General features: G+C 42.4%; 2 protein-coding genes and 1 pseudogene across 2 annotated transcripts; 1 reads left to right on the top strand and 2 right to left on the bottom strand.

Moving 5' to 3' along the window:
- Nucleotides 1–3,853: 3,853 nt before the first annotated feature.
- LOC100472227 (olfactory receptor 4D9) lies at nucleotides 3,854–4,787 on the bottom strand. Its single transcript, XM_002930879.2, is given in 2 exon segments — nucleotides 3,854–3,992; nucleotides 3,994–4,787. Coding segments are annotated over 2 exon segments (933 nt in total).
- A 4,704-nt stretch (nucleotides 4,788–9,491) lies between these two features.
- Nucleotides 9,492–10,015, top strand: LOC105234891 (annotated as a pseudogene).
- Nucleotides 10,016–11,286: 1,271 nt separating this feature from the next.
- Nucleotides 11,287–12,231, bottom strand: LOC100471980 (olfactory receptor 4D6). The gene has a single exon (XM_002930878.3). It carries the CDS (start codon nucleotides 12,229–12,231, stop codon nucleotides 11,287–11,289), a length of 945 nt encoding a protein of 314 aa, XP_002930924.3.
- Nucleotides 12,232–12,898: the final 667 nt, after the last annotated feature.

Genomic DNA, 12,898 nt, shown 5'->3' with positions numbered 1-12,898 from the left:
AGCTGAGAAGCAGGCACATGGAGAGGGAGAAGGAGAAGGAGATGCAGAGCTCAATCCCAGAACCCCAGGATCATGACCTGAGTCGAAGCCAGACGCTTAACTGACACCCAGGTGCCCCTACTTATATCTTTAAATATTGAATTTCTTAAGTTCGAAGGTGAACCTTTCTTTTTAGTATTTCTTTCTTTCACATTTTAAAAATCAGCAATAGAATTTTATTGCATCTAGGTAATACTTCAATGAAAGAACGTGTTCACAATACTGTGCTGCACTTCATACACTCCATAAAGGAACACATATAATAGCTATTTATGTAAGTGCCAGAACTACTGTGTTATTTCATTTAAAGAATGTAATATACATGCTATAGTGCAAGGGACACACTATGTAATGTCACAATTATAAAAGTGCTTCGAAGAGCGATAGAATTACGTTGCATCTGGATAGTGTTTTTTCAAGGAACAAATGTATTTAACCCGTGGGCAGAATTTAAAACACTCTGTAGTGGCACTAGTAAAAAAGATGTTTCTAAGACTGCCATTTGTATATATAAATAAGACCATGTTATTTCATTTAAAGATTGTGCTCATCACACTGTACTGCATTTAAAAGAACCTGTACTTGTTTGTTTTGTTTCTTACATTCTTCTTTGGGAGAGAGAGCATGAGCAGAGAGAGGGAGAAGCAGACTCCCTGGCTGAGCAGGGAGCCTGATACCCTGAGATCATGATCTGAGCCAAAGGCAGACGCTTAGTTGACTGAGCCACCCAAGTGTTCTGTTTTCTTGCATTTTAATGTCCCTGAAATTAAGATGTGTCTTCCCATCAGTGAATACGTGTAACACGGTACTGCTTAGTTTTTAAAACATAGTTGTTATTAAAGTGACATTTTACAGTGGATGACCTTTTCCATTCAAATATGGTGTAGTCACCATACAAAATACTTGAAACTCCATCTCCGTGTCTCTTTTCATAAAATGTAGAAGCAGCTTGCTTGTGTCCAGTGGTCTCACAGTTCATCAGTTACATGGGACACTTCAGAGGGTGTTAAATTAGACGTCTGCTTCAGAGTCAAATGTTCCTTTCCGTCCTGTTCAGAGTCCATGATGTGGTGACAGCTTGGGGCTGGCTTCTCTAGCCCAGCGCACTGGTACTTGAGATTTGTGCCTGGGTGCAGTGCTCACGCCTGGGCTCCTGCGAGAAGCATGTGAACACCCTCCCTTGGTTTTTTCCACCTCCTACTCCCAGCACTTTTTCCTTGAATCTGTCTTTCTTTTCCTTTCCCTTTCCAGCTCTTACAGCCTCTTCATCTCCAACTGAAGAATTACCCTTGTATTGGTTTCCTTTTGCTGCTGCAACAAAATCACTACACATTTAGTGGCTTAAAACAACACCAATTTGTTGTCTTACAAATTCTATAGGTCAGAAATCTGACATGAGTCTCAACGGGGCTAAAATGAAGGTGTTGGCAGGCTGCATTCCTTTCTGGAGGTTCTAAGGCTGAATCCATCCTCTTGCTCTTCTAGCCTCTAGAGGCTAGCTACATTCCTTGGCTTGTGGATCTTTCCATTGTTAAAGCTAGCCATGTTAAGTCAAGTGCCCCTCCCATTGCATGACTCTGACCTCCTCTTCTGTCTACCTCTTCCACTGTTAAGGACCCTTGTGATTATTACGTTGGGCCCTCCCAGAGAATCAGGATAGTCTCCCTATTTGAAGGTCAGCTCATTAGCAACCTTAATTCCATCTGCACCCTTAGTTTCCTTTGCCATATAACATAGCACATTCACAGATTCCGGGGATTGGGATTGGAATATCTTGGGGCAGGGGACAGAGATTATTCTGCCTATTATAATCCCCTCTTATTTAGTTTCTGTATTTCATTCTGAAGTCTCCAAACTCGGAATGGTGAAAGGTTTTTAGAAAATCATTTGGTAGTAAAATCTCATCTATCTGAACGACTTTTGTGGCAAAATTTGATTTGGATTAGTGTGAGGCCATGCATGGTTTTTATTGATTACACTTAGTGGGACTATTTATATATTTTCTTTTATTTTTAAGATTGTATTTATTTATTTATTTTTAAGAAGAGAGAATGCGAGTGAAGGGAGGAGCACAGGGGGCGGGAGTGGGAGGGGAAAAGAATCTCAAACAGACTCCTCCCTGAGTGTGGAGCCCAATGTGGGACTTGATCTCAGGACCCTGAGATCATGACCTGGAAACCAAGCGTCTGATGCTTAAGCCACTGAGCCACCCAGGTGCCCCTAGTTATACATTTTCTTATTTATTAAAGTGTGTGGATATCAGGTGCTCCCCATGGGAAAAATGATATAATATATAATACGTATACTATGTTATCTTTTTAACGTCTAAGGAACTCCAAATTCCTAAGCCTATTTGATCCTAATAAATTAGAATAAGGGAATGTGGTCCTGTATTATTAATATTATTATTAACCTGTAGTTACATTTCAATGAACCTCTTTCCTTGCTCAGTTTTACTAGGTCCCATGCTCCAGAGGAGGAGAGAGGAGAAAAGAGGAAATACATCCCATGCTTCTGTATACAATTACCAGGCATCCTGAGGGGCTGTCTGGTCATACTCAGAGCACAGGCTTATTGGAAATCTAAATGAATTTGTACATTCATTTGTCTTGAGTATTGAAAAACATTCATTTGCTCTGGGATGTTTCTCTTCAGTTGTGCACATGGTTCTCAACAAATGTTTTTGGATCTAACACTTGATTTGGTGATTTTATAAAGATATATATAGATGCTAAGACCTTGAGTATAAGATCATAGTACACTCTGATTTAGCCATTTCAATTTCCTTTGGCTTCCCTGAGGAAGTATCTACTCAGAAAATTAAGCCAGTTTTAAATACTAAAAAACAAGATGAAGTAGAATTTCGTATCTTCTTACATTCATTTCGTTCCATTTCACAGATTTAACCAACACTTACAGCTTTTTACAGGTCAGGCACTATTCTAGGTACTGGGAATATAAAGGAAAACCAGATCTAGTAAGGTGAAGTTTTATGGGGTATTTTAATACACCGTGGTAAGGGAAATGATAAAGGAGTGCACACAGGAAAAATAAAAGTATTTATTAGGTTGGATATAGCTTTTTCTTTTTTCAACTATCAAACTAGCTTATGCCTTAGGCAGTGGTATGAACAGTAGGAGAGGCTGTTCCAGATTCTTGCCATTGTTGTGTTTCTGCTTTCTGATTTTGTAAGGCCCCAATATCTAAGTCCCAGGTCACATCCAATCTGACAAAGCCACAGGAAGTAAAAGGCAATGGAAATCCTTAAAAGCTAAGTCTTTTTGTATCTTGGGTGGTTGTGGGGTTGTGCCAGTGTATTTTATTGGTGAATTGATTAAAAAGAAGGTCCAAAGTTGCTGACAAAGCAGAGGTGATAGAGAAGAATGTTTACAAGCAGTATTTGGTACACAGTATATGCTTAATAAATAGTCATAGGGTAACTGTTGCTGGACTGGGACCTAGCTGCTAGAGCCTTGCTACGTTGAGATAGATGTCCCTGTTGCCTGCTGCATGTGTGGGCATTGCAGTGCTATCCTTCACACTGTTGCTGGGACACCCAAGATCTTCTATTGTATTTCACATTTATACCCTGCTTGCTGTCAGTTGCTCTTCAAGGACTATGTTCTTTCTGTTTAACTTCCTGTTGATGTTCTTTCTCAATACCAGTGTTTCAGGTCACTGATCCTTTGTGTCTATGCCATCCTGCTATAGTTAATTGTCTACGCATGGTTGAGCCCCAATATGTGGCAGCTAATATTTTTTAGAACATATTTGGATTATATGTTTGTATCTTGATCGACAATCTATAATGAGGCTACCCCCTTTCAGAAAACATAAGTCTTCTCCTCAGTCTCCTCATGGATGACTTCATCTCCTGGTTCCTCAGGGTGTAGATCATGGGGTTCAGGACAGGGATGATGACCGTGAAGGTGATGGAGACAGCTCTGTCCGGGGAGGGCAGTGAAGGGCTGGGCATAGACATAGATGCAGGGCACAAAGTGCAGGGTCACCACAGTGATGTGGGAGGTGCAGGTGGAGATGGCTTTCCTCCTGCCCTCCCCAGTGTGAGACCTCAGCATCATCAAGATGACTGTGTAGGACACAAGAAGAAGGACAAACCACAGGGTAGTGACCAGACCATTGTTGGAAATCATTAAGACCTCAAGAGCAAAAGTGTCGGTGCAGGCGAGTTTGAGGACCTGGGGGACATCACAGTAGAAGCCATAAACAACATTAGGTCCACAGAAGGGGAGGGGCAGCAACAGGGAAATCTGCACGATGGAGTGGACAAAGCCCCCCACCCAGGAGGCCACAATGAGGGCAGTGCATCGCCCCCTACTCATGATGGTCACATAGTGCAGAGGCTTAGAGATGGCCATGTAGTGATCAAAGGCCATCACAGAGAGAGAGAAAATGTCCGCCCCACCGAGAAGGTGGAAGAAGAACATCTGAGTGATGCAACCATTGAAGGAGATAGTCTTCGTCCTCGACAGAAGGTCCACGAGGACTTTGGGAGCAGTGATGGAGGAGAAGCAGATGTCCAAGACTGAGAGATTGCGGAGCAGGAAGTACATGGGGGTGTGAAGGCAGGACTCACAGGTCACAGTGACCATGATGGCAACATTTGCTAATACAGTTGTTACATAAACTACAGATAAAAAGAAAAATAAGAGCAAGCTCAGCTCTTGAGATTGGGTAAGTCCACAAAAAATAAATTCAGACACCCTGGTATGATTTTTCAGGGCCATTGGATGATATTTCTTCCTCCATCTATAACTTTGAAAGAAACAATAATATTGTTGAGGCATTGAAATCAAGCAAAGACATATCTCTTACATGGAAATTGAACATGCGTAAATATAATTTTAATCATATATCTTATTCTTCATGAACCTGCTGTGTTACCTGAGGAAGTCACTCAGTTCCTCTTGCTTCAGCACCCTCATTAGTCTAAAATATAGTTTGAGCTAAATCATTCGTTTCCCTACTGTATTTACTGGGGCCTTTGGCATCTGTTAAAATACACCCCTAGAAGTTGTTGGGAAAGAGAACTAAGCAAGGCTTCATGGAAGGAGCTGTGGGTTCCTTATACCTCAGTGAATGGGAGTACCTCTGATTTTATTCTCATTCTACTTTGTTTCTATGCCTTAAAAGCCATTGGAATAAACCAACCCTCATAGGCCTTTTGGTGACAACAGGATAGGGATTGTTTTGAACAGCACGTTATAGTTTTAAAAGTGCTGCACCCCTAATAACAATCAATTTTTCTAATATCCCTCTGAGGTTAGAGGGGAAGGTATTAGAATTCCCATGTCAATTAATACTGAAACTGAAAAAGTGAACTCAATAAGCATTAAGCCAGTTTTCCAAGTTCATACGGAAAATCAGCGGCACAGGAAATGTAACACAAGTCTCTTCTGTCTCTTAGTTCTAGGATCTTTCTACTCTTCTATGCTGCCTGCCAGCTTCAGAATATATAAATCCAAGAATAATTTGTACAGAATTTTTCTAGTCCTTTCAAGAGTGGGTTTCATCAGCCTCTTCATTTCCTCTCTCTATGACCAGGGAATGTTAGACCACTGCCCTTCTATTATCTTTCAGAAATGACAAGTTTTCTTTGTTTTTTTATTTTTTACACTTTTAAAAATTTCATTTCATCGATACCCAGAAGTCAGGGTTTAACACAAAGATGACAAGGATGGTATTGGAGATGATTCTGTTCACAAAGACGACGGCAAAGTCCAGGCATGAGTGCATAGAGAGAGGGCATGAAGTATAAGCTTACCGCAGGGATGTAGGCAATGCAGGTACACCCTTCCTATAAAACCTGAGCAGTTTCTGATGAGCGGAGGGTTTGCATTTCCTGACAGAGTATGAATCAACACCCAATGGAACAGTGGTAGCTGCCTATCCCTGGAGGCCCACAGGGTCTCTTACTATAGAGTTCTGTTTGGGCAGGAAGTGACAGATCCAACTTAGAGAATTTTCAATTCATTCTGTTTTGCCTGGGGGGGGTCAGGAGTGAGCAACCTTTTATTGCTTGAGGGTCAATATCGAAAAAAATAAAGTTCCAGGGAGCTTTTAAGTGATGTGCAGAGGACACAGAGAAAGCTAGGGGTGAAATTTAGCTTTCAGCACAACACATATTGCACTCGTGCCATTTCAGTAATTGCTGGGAAGACTTACAATGGTGGTGGTGGTGACCAAGTGAATCCAGAGTTAAAGGAAAAAAGCCATCTTCAGCCTAAGCAACTGTCTGAGCCCTCTGACACCACCATCTAGGTGGTCCCCAGATTGCATCCACCTGGGAAGCATCACTCTTGGTCTGTATAGAAGCAAGCTTTGAGAGCCTTGAGAAATCATGTGGATAAACCCCAAACACACGTTGCATCTCCTTTGCTCTGAAGAATATGACCACTTGCCTTGTTTCCTCTGTTCATTCTGTCTCGGTGAGCACAGTGGCCTCCACAGCAGATACTGATGGGTGGCATGTTTTATCCCAAAGACTCCTATTGAGCCACTCACATTGTAAGGAAGCCGGACACTGTAAAAGCTCTCCTGAGGATTCTACTTTCTTCACCTCTTCTAGTGTGTCCCCTTCCCTTTCTCCTCAGTTAACCCCTTATCATTTCTCCTTAGATGATTACAAGTTTCCGAACTGGTCTCCTTTCCATCAGTATAGTTTTCTCTAATTCATCCTGTCTGTTTCTTCCAGAAATGTAATTACAGGTCACAAATGGGACCATATATTCCTTTGTTTGAAAATCTTTAATGGTTCTCTATGGTCTACAGAATAAAGATTAAATTCCTCTTGGTATTATCCGGCACCCTGTTTCCTTTGATCCTCTGTTTCAGGTGTTTAAATGTTATGCAAATTCTTGCTGGCCCACAACTCTGGGTCCGTGTTCCTGTGGCCCGCTCTACCCACCATGCCCTGCCCACTTCCAGAATCTCCTGTTTATCCACCTTCACAGACACTCATTTTTCAACACTCAGGTTCAGAGTCTCCTCTTCTGTGAAAACTTTCCTGACACCCCTTTGGGACTCATCTTTCCCTGCACTGACTTCTCTTCTGGCACTTGTAACAGATCATTCCAACCAAGTTCTTAGGTGTCCGGCTCTCCTTAGTTCCGTATATTTTCCCTATTGCCCCTCAAGTTCATTCTTCCTGCTCAGTGTTTCATTCATCCTAACATCATCAAAGCTTTACCTAGTCTGGGGCACGAGCTAGGTGCTCAAAAACTGTTTTTGTTTTTTGCTTTTTTTTTTAGATTAATGAACAAACCTACCTGGTAAGTGCTCATCATGACTTGTAAGCATTGGCATTGGAGTGTGGGTGAGTGAGAAAGATCCTAACAAACATAGGCTAAGCAACTCTTTTGTTAATGCCCTTGACTTGACCTCAGGTATACCAGATAGAGATGTATTTTCTGATCCAGGCTATAAAATAGCTTTGTGACCTTGAAAAAGTCATTCCTCTCTGTGCCTCAGATCCTTAGTTGTAAAATAGCATGGCGCTGTGTGGAACAATGTTAAGGGCTTTGGAGTAGGGCATACCTGGACTGGAATTCTGCCTCTTCCTTCTTTCTTACCTGGAGCAAGTCCTCTATTTTCCTTCCGTTTCCCCCTCTGCAAACTGGAAAGCCTAATATTTACTTCATTGGGTGGCATAAAGAGCAACTATGATCATGTCTTTAAAGTTCCTAGCACGTAGTAGGCATTCAATTAAACTCGATTTCTTTCCCTTTCCCCTGAAAACAGGATCTTCCCTGGCCATCATGAAGAGTTATTTAAGAAGACTTTGGCAGAATGTAAAATGCTGTTCAGTAGAACAGCTTCCCTTTCAACCAAGTTGCTTGTTTGTATTTCAGTGAACTTGTGTGGGTTAGCCAAGTGGATCAGTGGTTTCAGTGCTAGGTCGTTGGGTTTGGGAATAAAGCTGGCTCTGGATCAAAGGCAAAGAGACCCAGTGAATCGTGGGCAATGTGTGGATATGGGACTGCCTTTGAAACCTCTACAGTTTTTTTTAAAAAGATTTTATTTATTTATTTGACAGAGAGAAAGAGAGAGCACCAAGCACAAGCAGGGGGAGCAGCAGAGGGAGAGGGAGAAGCAGGCTCCCCACCAAGCAGGGAGCCCAATGCGGGGCTTGATCCCAGGACTCTGGGATCATGACCTGAGGCAAAGGCAGACGCTTAACTGACTGAGCCACCTAGGTACCCCAAAACCTCTACAGTTTTTAAGGGAATTTAGGGCATTTTAGAATCATGTTCTTTTTAAAGGAAGCACCCATCTTATGGAAAAATGCTCTGTGATCCCCCATGGACAGACCCTAAGCTGGAATAAAATCTCCTTAAATGCTGTTCAGTTGCATTTAAGAAAGAAATGCAATCCACCAAATGCAAGTTGCTTTTTCTCTTAGCGTGCTGGCCCCATGTCTGTGGCCCCTTCTTAGAAAGACATTCCTCCTTTCCCAATATTTAACACACACTTCATTTTCTCTCACTAAAGAGAGAGCTATTTTTGCAGTATCTTAGGCACCAGGTACATTTTTCATGCTTATCCTATTCATGCATAATCCACAATGTCTCACACTGACAGTTCCATGTCCTTACCTAAACCCTCCGTATCCAACCAGGAATTTGCACCGTCTGAGACTGGGTGGGTAGGTGTCAGTGTATATGATGCTGGGGAACCATCCTGTTAGAAGGTCAAGTCCTTCTCAAGATAAGTTACACTAGTCTTCAGGGTCTTCTCCTCTACCTTCACACTGGAAATGGCAGACTTAGGGAGTCATGTCATTGTGGCTCTTCTGCTTGTCCCACTGTGTCCCTGCCACATAAACTAATATGTGTCCCTCTGGCCCAAGCCTAATATGAGAATTAGCAAAGGGAATTTTATTGGATGTGAATGTGGAAAGAGAACGGACCTTCTTTGATCATGTTGGAGTTCCAGTGGGAGTTATTAAACCTTTTCCAAGTCATTACTGCATGCAAGTCCACACATATGCACACACACACACACACACACACACACACACACACACACACATACACACAGATACCCACATTTCTGTTTTCCAAATTCTTGTACAATGCCAGAAGGCATAAAGCTATCTGTTCTGTGATTCTCTGAGTTTTAGGGAAACACATTAACAGAAACACCTAATGTCATATGATCATTCATTCTCAATGTGAGCAAATGCCCAAGGGGACAAAAATTGGTTCCTGGGGGCCAAAAAATCTTAGATATTACAAAGAGTCTCAGTACGTAAAAAAATACACAGTATATCTTTGGTATTAAATTTTCTTGTGGAAGAGCAATTAGGAAAAATATCTAATAAAGTTCTTTGGAGGGGGGCAATGATTTTTCAAAATTGGAGAAGCACTGGCCTATGATAAAAAGTCCTGGCCTAGCTTCTTCCCATAAGCAGCCTGAAGTGACCTCTGAAAATGGTTCACTATTCACTTGACCCAGAAAACCCTACAAAATCATGCAAATCTTTGTGTTCACTTTAAGAACACACATAAAACTACCCAGGCCATCAGGGTATGCATATCTGAAAAGCTACCAATTATCTGAAGATACTTTGCAGAAGCGATGCGTGCCATTCAGTTGCTATAATGGTAGAGTTGGTACATGTGCCCAGGCCAAACAGTAGGCCTGGATACAGGGTCGGTGGCCCAAAAAGAGTACTGAATTTTTACTGCACATGCTTAAAAATGCAGAGAGTCATGCCGAACCTAAGGGTTTAGATGTAGGTTCTCTGGTCACTGAGCATATCCAGGTGAACAAAGCTCCCAAGATGTGGCGTGGAATTTACAGGGCTCATGGTCAGATTAACCCATACATGAGCTCTCCCCGCCACACTGAGATGATCCTTACTGAAAAAGAGAAGGTTGTTCCTAAACCAGAGGAGGAAGTTGCACAGAAGAAAAAGAGATCCCAGAAGAAACCAAAGAAAAAAACCTTATAGCATGGGAGCAAATTCTGCATAAAATAAAAACAAATAAAAGTAAAAGAGAAAAAGTCTTGGTCTAATGTCGCTGTCTTGCAGGACTCAGAGAACATCACAGAATGTGTCACTTACCAGGACTTCTTAATGTATCATAACAATTTGCAAAACATTGTTCTGTATGTTGCAATTTCCTGAGCTTCTTTACTAATTGCCTGATTTTTGAATGACACTTGTATCCTGAAGGGTGGAATTTGACATGAGCATACGGAGTGAAGAGACTTTTATTGTCTTTCTATATAACTTCCGTGGAATACTTCTTAGGAGAGAGGTGGATTACAACATAAACCCAGTGGCTATTCCTAAATGACCCTGCATATCTGTTGCTTTCCTCTTCTGGTACACAAAATGGGTCTTGAGTGTGTGAAAAGGCATTTCTTAGGGATTTTTGTTGTTGTCGTTCTAAGTGACTTCTTTTGAATTGTCAGGCATTCAAAGACAACTGTAGATCTGCTCCAGCTTTAGAAGCTCTGACGGTGAAATGGGGAGAGAAGAGAGGAAAGAAGAAAGTTCAGGTTAACTGAAGATGAATCATCATGTGGATTTTGTGCATATGTATCCCCAAACCGTACAAGCACTTTTGAGGTTAATTTCAGTGGGCAAATTGGTAGAATGGACCTGAGAAGAGGAAATTCTTGGTCCATGTGTAGATTTGTCCGTGTATATATCTGACCGAACACAACTTTTAAAACGTTACTTCTCTTTTCACTAGTTGGTGAAATATATTGAAGATTCTGTATTCAGAATATTAAATCAAGTGATTTTAATAATTAACTGGAAATGAGAGTCACTAGAGAGAGCACATATGAAATAAACACATCCACAATCTCCATATGTGCATATTTAGGGTTAGAGGGATAGACGATAGGGAATGTGGATTGTATGCCTGATTAATGAGCAGTGCTAATGGTCAGAATGGCCATCCTCTCAACATTTATCATTCTTCATTCTCATGAACACCTTGTGAACAGACAATGTCATTTATCACAGATCACACCAAAATAGCATTAGGTAATTGATTTCCATCTTCTACCCCCTGCTTCTCCCAAGTTCACAAGCCCAATAGCTCGTGTTCAATCTCATCTCTTCCTTTTGTTGTTAGATTCCTGCTAAGAGAGATGCGTGGCTATGAAGGTATGTAGAAATGACTGTTGAGAGAGCTAGCGGTCTGTTGCCTCAGGAGAGCAGTTTGAGGAAATCAGATCATAGATTTCCAGTCTCTGTGTGAGTGCTTACCCCAGCTTACTGCTCTCAGAAGGCCCAAGCTTTCTCTGCAGTCTTTTCATGGCCGACTTCATCTCCTGGTTCCTCAGGGTGTAGATCATGGGGTTCAGCATGGGGGTAATGACCGTGTTATTGATGGACACAGCTGTGTCCATGGGCAGCGTAGTGAAGGGCCTGCAGTAGATATAGACGCAAGGCACAAAGTGCAGAGTCACCACAAGGATATGGGAGGTGCAGGTGGACAGGGCCTTTTTCCGCCCCTCCCCAGAGTGAGATCTCAGCATCGCCAGAATGACAGTGTAGGACCCCAGGAGCAGGAAGAACCACAGTAGGGTCACCAAGCCATTGTTAGAGATCATGAGAAGCTCGAGGGCAAAGGTGTCGGTGCAGGCCAGCTTAACCACCTGGGGCACATCACAGTAGAAGGCATCCAGGATGTTGGGGCCACAGAAGGGGAGCGGAAGCATCAGAATTATCTGGACAATTGAGTGCAAACCACCGCCCACCCAGGAAGCCACCACCAAGCCCACCCATACCTCTCTCCTCATAATGGTCACATAATGCAGGGGTTTGGCGATTGCAAGGTATCTGTCATAGGCCATCACAGAGAGGAAGAAAATGTCCGCCCCACCGGCAAAGTGGAAGAAGAAGATCTGTACCATGCAGCCATTGTAGGAGATGGTTTTCCTTTCTGATAACAGATCCACCAGGAACTTGGGAACAGTGACAGATGAAAAAACAATGTCCAGGACAGATTTGTTCCGCAGCAAAAAGTACATGGGAGTGTGAAGGTGGGACTCAGAGGTGATGGTCACCACGATGAGGGCATTGCCTAGCACGGTTGCTACATACACAGCAAGGAAGACCACAAACAAGAAAAATTCTAGCTCCTGGAAGTGAGTGAGTTCCAGGAAGACAAATTCCTTCACATCAGTGTGGTTGCTCTGGCCCATGGTGCAGACCATCCTACTCCAGGGCTACCTGGGGAGAAGGTACGTTAGGGTTAGGAGTATAGTGTTGTGAGGGGACGGCATCATTTATTGTATGTTCTTATAAGGCTCTCTTGAGTGTCCAGATCATCACGACTACTCAGAAAAACTGGCCTAGGGTTTCCCCTTTTGTGGCCTGGAAATTCTTTATCCTGATGATTCTTTTCGCTATTGGAGATATCCTGAGTGGACAGCAAGAGCCATCATACTCCGATGCCTTTCCTTTGACAAGAGGGAGATGGCAAGACTATGGTCATTTGAGTAATGGCTTGCCTTCTGTCCTGCAAGAGTAGCTTCCTCACACGTGTGCAGCGCATTATACTTTACCAAGAGCTTTCACCTGTGACATCTCATCTTGATTTTCATTCTCATGATGTCTCTGTGGGGTCTAGAGAGTGGTGATGACCATCTCCATGTCATATAGGGGGAGCTGAAGCTTAGAGCAGTTAATGTCTTGCCCACATTTGCACAACTGCAAAGTTAGTCAGTGGCAAATCAAAGATTCAAATCCAAATAATTTTTGGGACTTGACAAAGACCAAATGTTAATTGGGCTCCTCCAAGCCCTCTTTTCAGCTTAGCCTGGACCTTGGCCTTCTGTGTCTTTTTTTTTTTTTTTTTTTTTTTTTTTT

Source organism: Ailuropoda melanoleuca, chromosome 16 (assembly GCF_002007445.2).
Source record: "Ailuropoda melanoleuca isolate Jingjing chromosome 16, ASM200744v2, whole genome shotgun sequence".
NCBI lineage: Eukaryota > Metazoa > Chordata > Mammalia > Carnivora > Ursidae > Ailuropoda > Ailuropoda melanoleuca.
The sequence above is the reverse complement of the archived record's forward strand: the minus strand, read 5'-3'. Positions and strand labels throughout refer to the sequence as shown.

What these genes read in the sequence shown, in the direction of transcription:
- LOC100471980 (XM_002930878.3), bottom strand. Translation starts at nt 12,231, where the DNA reads ATGGGCCAGAGCAACCACACTGATGTGAAGGAATTTGTCTTCCTGGAA.